The 9394-nt window shown below is 44.6% G+C and overlaps 3 protein-coding genes across 9 annotated transcripts; 2 read left to right on the top strand and 1 right to left on the bottom strand.

Annotated features, from left to right (window-relative positions):
• The first annotated feature begins 1028 nt into the window (after positions 1–1028).
• si:ch211-191i18.4 (uncharacterized protein LOC799350 homolog) lies at positions 1029–2353 on the top strand. Its single transcript, XM_054764283.1, has 3 exons — positions 1029–1206; positions 1282–1392; positions 1466–2353. The coding sequence occupies exons 1-3, from the start codon at positions 1123–1125 to the stop codon at positions 1577–1579; spliced, it is 309 nt and encodes a 102-aa protein (XP_054620258.1). The 5' UTR covers positions 1029–1122; the 3' UTR covers positions 1580–2353.
• Positions 2354–2365: 12 nt separating this feature from the next.
• jtb (jumping translocation breakpoint) lies at positions 2366–5386 on the top strand. Of its 7 annotated transcripts, XM_054764277.1 has the most exons (7): positions 2368–2590; positions 3534–3634; positions 4169–4305; positions 4374–4414; positions 4518–4603; positions 4697–4776; positions 4840–5386. In XM_054764277.1, the coding sequence occupies exons 3-7, from the start codon at positions 4217–4219 to the stop codon at positions 4994–4996; spliced, it is 453 nt and encodes a 150-aa protein (XP_054620252.1). In that variant the 5' UTR covers positions 2368–2590; positions 3534–3634; positions 4169–4216; the 3' UTR covers positions 4997–5386. The 7 variants fall into 7 exon arrangements, with proteins under 7 accessions (XP_054620255.1, XP_054620254.1, XP_054620253.1 ...); XM_054764280.1 differs by lacking the exon at positions 3534–3634 and having other exon boundaries at positions 2366–2619; XM_054764279.1 differs by lacking the exon at positions 3534–3634 and having other exon boundaries at positions 2366–2627.
• glmp (glycosylated lysosomal membrane protein) lies at positions 5112–8700 on the bottom strand. Its single transcript, XM_054764274.1, has 7 exons — positions 8609–8700; positions 6722–6886; positions 6556–6654; positions 6283–6438; positions 5983–6201; positions 5651–5919; positions 5112–5581 (listed from the first exon to the last, which is right to left on the bottom strand). The coding sequence occupies exons 1-7, from the start codon at positions 8690–8692 to the stop codon at positions 5407–5409; spliced, it is 1167 nt and encodes a 388-aa protein (XP_054620249.1). The 5' UTR covers positions 8693–8700; the 3' UTR covers positions 5112–5406.
• Positions 8701–9394: the final 694 nt, after the last annotated feature.

Raw genomic sequence — 9394 nt, 5'->3', positions numbered from 1 at the left:
TCACTACCAGCATCTATGTACCTCACATTACCAGGACTTTGTTGATTTCTTCATGGTGTCACGTGGATTTAGTGTGTTGTTAGCACTAGCTACATTTAGCAACGTTAAGCCTCTGCGAGCTGCACCACTGAAAATCTACTAATCCTATTCAAGTGGGTGTGTGCATGTGTGTTAGCTAATGACAAGTTCGTAGGTTATGTATTTTGTTTTTAAATATATAGAAAGTGTGGTCTAATATTCATATGAAATGCATTGATGACAGAAATAAAACACGTAGATTAGTTGGAAAAAGATGTTGGTGTATTTTACAAAGAGCTGAATGCTGAATACCAGAATTCTGCAACTACTAGAATGACCATAGCAGTCATTTTGACTCTTTGTATATAATTTGGATTATCATTAAAAAGATCTAAAAATAAATTGGTGGAATAGGTAAAAAACACATCAGGACACTAAATGAAAACTATAGTGATTGAGTGTTTGATTGAATTGACACAACAACACTTCTCTGCAATTACACATGCAAACTCGAACTGCAACCATTTTCTCTGAAGCAAGGCTAAAGCCTCCATAGCTGTCACCTTCTTTCTACTTGTCATTTTTGTCTCTCTTGGGTTTAGAGTGAAGCTATAGCTAGGTTTTAGCATCACAGAGCATAAAAAACAAACAGCCAATAGAGCAGGAGGAAGGGCGGGAAAAATGTAGCAAATAGTGAAATATGACACCCCCTGTAAAAAGCAGGCAGTCAATTTGACTGCTATGGTCATTTGAGGTAGTAATACTCAGATCTCTTTTGTGTTTTTAAATTTTAATGATAAAACAATGTTAGAATAAAATATACACACATTTAGGAAAAGTCAGGGTCCTATGGGTACATAGGTTTTTTTTAAACAAAGTTATGACATTGCAAATTTTGAAAACAGTCAAAATGACTGCCTTGGGAGTTCGAGTGTTAAATGAACAAATAATATGAAATTATTTGAGTGACGTGTGAGAAGGCGTGCCATTATCAGCTGACCTATGGTCAAGTGACGTAAGAGGCTTATTCTGCTCTCCTTTTTCCAGCCTCCAAACCAGCGCTTGTTTAATTGACAGATAAGGACGAGTGCGTTTGATTGACAGATGAGGACGAGCGTGTGTGCGCTGTGTGCGCTCCTGCTGGCCGGTGTGTGTTGGCAGGAAGTGGACTGCATCCTGCTGCTGAAGGTAGGCCAGGTGCATGTCGGGTAGCGATTCTGGCGCTGGCAAGTCAATGGAATGTGGTTCTTTTGGGCGAGTCAGGTCACTTCTGAGGCGGTACCGCAGTCCAGTGGCACGACGTGTCACCCTGGCGACTTGGCTCGACTTCCTGGATTGTGTCGCCGCCTGAGGAGACGCCGCCTCAGCTACCTGGTAAAGTGCTAGGTAGCTTTGAAGGGTTCTTCAAAGCATTCATCATTCATCCTGCATTCACCCTGCTCTGCAGTGTCACAAGAGGCAGTTCTGCTGGGGGGGGCGGAGCCAGGGGCAGGAGTCTGGTCAGGTGTGCCGATGTCCACGAGGTTCCAGGTGCTCACGTGTCTTCATCCATAGCCTGTGATTGCCATCTTGCCACGTTTCCAAAATACAACTCATGTATGTATTCAACATATGATGACGATGACGATGACGATGATTTGCACAAAAGACCATTTCGTTAGGAACACTCAATCAGTAGCAGCTCTTGGCGTCATCAACTCGACGCAAATGAATCCTTTGAAATAGTTTGGCCGTTGAAGCCGTGGACGTAGACGCCTCATCGATCTCTGAGCCGTACGTTTAATACGCACTAATATATTTGGGAAACAGTTAGGTGTAACGAGTTTAAAGCATTGTTAATTTCAGCAAAACACTTAGAGTATTATTGTTATGTTGTATGTATAAATATGTTAATGTACTGGTTTTGTGTGGTGCGAGTGTTGCGTCAGTGTGTGCTGGAGCGTGGTGACGTCATCACGTCACGGTGCGTGTGCGCTCTCGTCTGTTTCTGGCATGGACGAGGTGAGACGTAAAATGTGCTCTTTCCCCGAGAGTTGTGTGAAGTGTGTGTGAGAAGTTTGTGTACTGTGTCGTCGCAGACTGTGCTGTGTTGTGTGTGTAGTATCATGGATGTCGAGTGAGAGTTTTTGCCGTTTGTTTCGTGTTCTTTGGAACTTTAGTTGCTGACAAGGTGGAGGCGAGCTTTGCTAGCACAGGTCGGCTAGCACAGGTCGGCTAGCGGCCGTCTTTTCATGCCCGCACATGTGCAATCCATTTAGTATCTCCCTTTTGATTCCCAGGGGAACCAGGGAATGCATGGAGGAGCACACAGCTCACTCATTGTATGTTTCGCACAGGTATGTCATTGCACCCGTTGTACATTTGTATTATTTCAAAGTTGTATTGTATTGTGTGCCATGTGCTGTGTTCCAATGAGTAGTCTATACCTGTTTCTGGCATGGACGAGGGGAACCAGGGAATGCATGGAGGAGCACACAGCTCACTCATTGTATGTTTCGCACAGAAATAAAAGACCTCAAAGACCATCAAGTCTCCTTCCTTCATAACCCACCAGAACACAACGCAGAGGAAAGTAAGGCGGGTTACATAGGCACCACAAATGTGAGAAGGTAAAATCCGGTTGGCCTATTTTTCGGCAGTCACATGTTAGGCATGTGTGATCTACGCCATCTATTTTACGGCAGCAAGCAATATACGCCCCCCCCCCCCCCCCCCACACACACACACACACACACTCTCAAAAATGTTAAGATAGATAGAAATGTGAGAAGTTACAACATGATCTTTTTTTTCTCCTATCATATCCATGGTGTAAGTGGACAATTTCTAAGCCCTCTTTTCTTGGTTCCATAAGACTTTGCATTTTTTCGCCACTGAAAAAAATCCACACAAAGGCATTTGCTAGGGAGATGTGTTTGGATGGATGCTATTTCTTCGTTTAGAAAAACCTCTAGATGAATCCATCATTGCACTCTGCTTATGGTTGTTTACATTGAAATATTACTGCGTATGATGTGTTTTATTCTATTTACGCTATACTAACCGGATATGACGTTTACGTCTGCGCTACGTGCATTGCTTAAGTTTTTACGTAGCTCAGTCTTGATGGATGGCAAGATGATAGAAACATCTGCATGCTAACCAAGTATTTCAACAAGAGTCACACATAAGGTAACCCCCATATATTACTTATATAAAGTATGGTTATTGACCATCTATGTGCAAAACCACAGCTGTCAGAACTTCTTGTTTTACCCTGGAAAGGAAAGATCAACTATAGCTTTCAAAATAGAGTAATCAACTCCATTTGACAATTATTATACGAAAAAATAATTCAAACTATGGAGCGATAATATATGAAATATATAAATAGCGGTTTAACCTGTGTTATACATTCGCATATGTATGCTTCTGGCTTCCTTTTTCATTTCATTGTGAGGTCGTGATATGTTTATTGTGAAGGGTTTAAAGCGGATATGTCTTCTGTGTGCTTTAAATAACTTGTGTGTCCGCAGGTAGCTCGGCTAAACGTCGACACTTTAAATAAGTTGGAGTTTAAAAGATTGAAGTGACCATTGGAATGTTCGTAAAATGACGAGAGCGGCAACGAATGACTGTGAGTGAGAGCATGCGCTATCAAAGCTGACGGTAGCCTGTATCTGCTAGCAGGCTAACTATTAGCATTAGCATTTAAAAAGCTCATATTTGTTCTTACGGTCTTCACGTATGACGCCATCTAGCTAACCCAAAAAATCTAAAGATGAACCAGAAACCTTAATTGGATTGGTAAACGTTGATGACGTTATTAAAACCCGAATAAAGAATATATTATACTAACTACATCATTTTTCACCGGTCGGGCACCAAATAAATTGACCGTTCATTTTCAATGAGAAAATTGTCATAGAAAATATGAAATTACAGTAAATGTGGGAAGTCCTGATAGTTAGCCAACGTGTCCTTAATGAGCGGAACACTTTGACGTTGGATTGGTTTCAGTTGAGAAATGTGGGAGGCGTTAGCGGACAAAAAAAGAGTCAGAAGAAGTAGAGGATTTATAAATAGATATATTTTATTGTGTGAGCATCCTCGTGTTTGATTGCGGTTCAGCCTCGTGAAGTCTTCGTGTTTGACTGCGGTTCCGTTTCAGCCTCATGAAGTCCTTATGGAGTCACAGCTGTAAGACGTCGTCAGCCTGATGGAAAGCACCTGGCGGGTCCCAGTGGCGTGTTGTCGGCCTCGAGTGCTGGTCCTGCACGCTGTGTTCTGGGGTCTAGTGGCCTTGAGGTGGGTCCAAGAATATGGTAAGTTCTGGGTTTAGTTCTGGTGTTTGATGTGTTGTACCTGTGTTCCAGGGTATTTGGGGCGGCCTTGCTGGCTGAAGACAAGACTGCGGGTAAAAGCCGCCATTTTTAATGTTCTTTCAATGTTGTTCGTATTCTTTATGGTTCTTGTTCTTATGTTCATGTCCATGATTCATGTTCTTGTCCTTCCTGCAGTGGTCAAGGCTGTCATCGCCCCCTGCTGGCTGCTGGAGGAGTTTGTGGTCACGGCGGAGTGTTCTCAATGTAGCGCTTTCCAGACGGTAAGGCTAGGTAGCTTAGCATAGCGGTTAGCATGTCACGTTAAGTGACATCACGGCGACAGTCGCTGACGTGAGCCAATGTTTTGTGTTCAGAAGACGAGGCTGGCGTGCGGCCACACGGGTTATGTGGAGCGGGTCAACTGTACCAAGTCCAACAGAGATGAGTACAAGAGGTGAGGACAAAGACACACCAACAGGAAGCTGGGGACTCGGTCTCAGTTGTGTCGTCCTTGCAGCTGCCGCTCTGCTGTCATGGAAGAGCATCTCTTCTGGAAGTTTGAGGCGGCCGTGTTGGCCCTGATGGCCCTCTCCGCTGTCATTGTGGTCACACGCCAGCGTTGGCTTGATCGACTTGCCTCAGAGAAAGTCCGCCGACAAATTGAGTCCATCTAGGAATGCTCAAAAACCTGATGGTCATGAACTCATCCTGATGACATCCGGAGTGTTGAAATGTCCCAGCATCTTTGAACACAGCACCAGGTTGTTTTCAATAAAGTCCACTCTGAGGTGGAAGATATGAAGTCTTTATTTAGTAAAAATCATCAAGAAGTTTGTTGAAATAAAATGACAAATGAAAAGAGGAAGCAGTCATTGTTCTCCTTAGGTTGGGACTTGCAAACAGGAAGGTGGTGTTCTAAAAGACTCATATGTTCCTAACAGGCCAATCATTCATAATAATCAAGTATTGATCATTGAGTCAATGTGACGTTTCATCGCATTTGTAAAACCATCTCCTGATTGGAGGCTTAGATGACATCCTAAATATTAAAAGTAACCTTAAAAGAGTGCAATCTGATTGGCTGTCAGTTGATTGGCTCATAGCTTGTTGCCAAGGACGCCAGCCTCCTACGCGTGCCGACGTAGACTCCGCCCATCATCAGGATGACAAGTGGCGTGCCGAGACCCACGGCCATGATGGTGAGGACTAGCGGGGAAAAGGTGTCGGCAGGAGCAAGGCCGACGCCCACCAGCGCCGTCCTGCAGGAGAAGAATAGCGAGGCGTTGGAAGAAGAAAGCGGCAACAAAAGCGCAGCGAAAGGAACCAACCAGCTGAGGAACTTGGTGCTGTTGTAGAACGGCTGCCCTGCCAGGCCGAAGCTCACGTTCAGTCCGTACGCTTCCTCCTTCGTGAAGAACGCCCTCACCAGGCCGGACACTGCCGCCACCGCCTCGCCTTCCAGTGGTCGCGGGTCAGAATGACGACACGGTGTCGCGTCCTCCAACGCCGGCAGTAAGTGCCGATATGCCACCGGCTTCCACAGGACGAAGCCCTGCCCGTGGGAGCTGTCGTCGTCCGCGGACAACCACTGAGACACCTGAAAGGTCAAAGGTTAACACCCACTTCCTCTGCCCTGGTGAAATAAACGATGAGCGAACACCTTAAATATGGACGGTGTGAACTCGTCATCGATGGATCGATGCACCTCCACCCTGTTCAGTGCATAGGCTCCGCCCACCGCCTGCAGCTCCAAAAGGAAGCGTGATCGTGCCGCCCTCGGTGACAGGCTGTCAAGCCACACCTCGATCTGGGAGGAGTTAGCTGTATGGAGTAGGCGGGGCCACATCTCAGCCCGCCCCTCTGACTCAAACACAGACAGCTGCAGGAAAAAAGAAATATCAGTAGGTAAAGTTCTATGCGTTATAGATCTACCGGCTATCACATGTGTGCGCGGACCCACGTGCACACAAACAGAACCTCCAGCCACGGCGCCGCACAGCCGAGCCGACGCCCCTGACAGCTGCATGCGAGACCAGCTGACGTTGTGCAGCTCATACGGCGAGAAAAGGTCAGAAGTCACTTCCGCTGTGTTGTTGATGTCGTTGTATTCCAACAGCTGACACACACGCACACACACAAACACTTGATATTTCCACAGAGGGTACACACCCGGCAGACAGCTGGGGTAGGCTCAAGCATACTGGTGTAGAGAAAAAGGATGGATGGTACGCACCCGGCTGAAGACCAGTGCCGCGCTGGACAGGATGCTGCTCGCTGGCTCTACCTGCAGGCTCCCGCTGGCGTTGCGGCTCAAGAAGAGGGGCCAGTTGACCTGAGAGGAAGTTTGACCTTTTAGAAAATATGTGTGAGGTTAAGCGTGAGGGCGAAGCTTATCGAACCGAGACAGAAGAAGAAGAATCGTTGGTGTGAACCAGCAGCAGTGTTGGCGCCCCCTGGCTGCACAAAAGGAAGTGAAGCGTGTCATTGTGCCCCTCAGCTCTCACATGCAGAAGGTCTCCACCGGTGGGCGGGGCCACAGCGCCTGGATTCAACTGCACAGAAAGCTGAAGACCCCAATCATCAATAATTACTAATCAAATCATGACTAATCATTAATAATCACTCATCAATAATCGTTGATGGTTAAATCATTGATCATTTATGATTGATTTATTCGCCAGTGTTATTATTTATGATTGACTTTTTTTATCAGTTATTATTTATGATTGTGATTAGGGTGTATTTATTTGTACATTTATTTATCATTACATTTGAGAGAGAAATCTGAGCAGACAAAATAGCATTTGACCTGAAATGACTTCAAATTAATTGATTATGTGAAATATTTCCAGTGGAGTAAAGGTGCCCTGGTTGGCTCATGCATGGGGGGGCCAACTTTCCAGCATTATAACCCCGCCCTCTTCCTGCTACAACGTAACACACGTTTGGTGTCAGCTAGGAAAGCGACTATCATGTAGACGCTCGTGCACGGCTACAGGAGTCACGCTTTACTAAGAGACACAGAAGAGAGCTGCCCATTTTGTGGAGGAGCCGTCAATAAAAGCGGGTCTTGCATGAACTGCGAGCGGTAGGTAAGTTTCCCATGATTACTTTTAGAGCTGCAACGATTAATCAATGAATGGATTATTAATTGATTATCCAATTAATCGACAACTATTTTGGTAATCGATTAGTCATTTAATTTCAAAATGTACTGTAAACATCCTAATTACAGCCTCTCAAATGTGACTATTTTTTATTTTAATTCCTCTTCCTCGCCGTCTTTGCTATGATTTTTGGGAATGAAAAAGTCCACTCACGCATTCTTAAGGGGACTGAGTGGTGCGTGCTAAGAGGCGGAAATGTAATTTTTTTTTTTTTTACCAGATTGATCGATTAATCCAAAAAATAATTGACCGATGAACCGATTATTAAAATAATCGTTAGTTACTTTGGTCGGTTCCGGTCAAGTTTTCGCACGACGTTGACTTCATTTGTGAAGCATGATTCAGCACATAAATCCATGAATAATGGAAGCTCTCTGTAGCAGCATGAACAGGCATGTCAACCAAGGAGTCTACAGTTAAAACAGGAGTGCCGTAGTATGCACTGCGTGGGTTTGGCCGCCATGATGATGAGCAGAATCCAGAAACTATGCATTGAAAACATGTCCTTGGCACACTGCTTGCCTATTAATTACTCGCTATTAATTACTACGCTCCAAAAGCAGTGGCGCAGCTACGAGGTGGCCACCCCTGGTCACTCTCCGGCCACCCCACCGGCAATCTAGACGATTCAGGTATCAACTTATTGCCCCCCCCATGTGAGTAATGGTCTCACCTTGGCCACTGCACATATTTGAAGAGCAGAAAGGGTGATGATGGACAGCCGTGAACGCCAATCATTGAAATGATCGTTTCCATACACTGAATATGTTGCTTGCTGGGATCACAGCTTTTGTCTTACATCAATAATTCATCATTAAGTCAATGATAAAACAATCAATATAATCAATTGAATGGTGAAATAAGAATGAATAATCAAGTACAGCAATAAATCATGACGTCAATGTGAATCATAATAATAATGAAGTTAAGGGTTAAACAATCAAATCTAATATCTGGGTGCAAAAGTTACTGTAACTTCTTTCATACGGAAATTAGGTGAGTTGAAAGGTTTTGTGTAGTACTTATATATTATGATAATAGGATATACGGTATATATGATATATTACGTAAATACTGTAGTCCCACACGTGTGTAACCTTATCTTTGAAGTTGTGTTACCTTTCTGGTCGAAGCGTCGCTGACTGAAACCGCCGAAAAAAGTAGAACGATCAAAGTGCCATACAGCCTCAGCACGGCCGCCATCTTTGTTGTGACGGCAGGTCACATGACTGCCTCATATGTCAGCTGACTAGTGGTGGGTCGTTCGCGAACGATCTGATAGTCAGGCAGAAGTCGTCGCGTGTCTTTTTCTTTAAAGCCGCACGTGAGTGGCGAACGTGTTAAGGAGAAGGGGTGGGGGGGTTTACAAACGCGGCACAGGAACAGGATGTAGAAAAAAAAGGTAGCGTTCATAGACATACAGACCAGTTGAAAAATGGCTAGAATGTTCATTTTGCACATTTGGTTTTAAGTAGAGCTACTTAAGTAGAGCTACAATATGCAAAAACAAGAAGGGGGAGTGAGACAAAAAGCATTTTCAAAGTCATTTATTGAAAAGAACAATTCAACTGAAATAGGCTGTTTATCAGCTGATCAAAAGTTTAAGACCATCGCTCAAAAAATAGGAAAAAACTCCCCAAACCAGAACAAAAATGTTGTCAATAGGACTCAGTAATGAGGAGCTCCACCATTCTTGTTCATCACTTCAAAAATGGCTTTGGGCATGCTTGATGCCAGTGTTTCCAGGAGGCGAGTGGGAACATTGCTCCACTTCCCTTGCCATCCATTCCCAAATGTTCTCTATGGGATTTAAATGAGGGGACCATGCAGGATGGTCCAAAATGGTTATTCTCCCTGAAGAAGTCCTTGGTCAAGCCAGCATTGTGAACTGCAGCGTTGTCCTGT

Source organism: Dunckerocampus dactyliophorus, chromosome 20 (genome assembly GCF_027744805.1).
Source record: "Dunckerocampus dactyliophorus isolate RoL2022-P2 chromosome 20, RoL_Ddac_1.1, whole genome shotgun sequence".
Taxonomy (NCBI): Eukaryota; Metazoa; Chordata; class Actinopteri; order Syngnathiformes; family Syngnathidae; genus Dunckerocampus; species Dunckerocampus dactyliophorus.
This window is presented reverse-complemented; position numbering and strand designations above follow the sequence as displayed.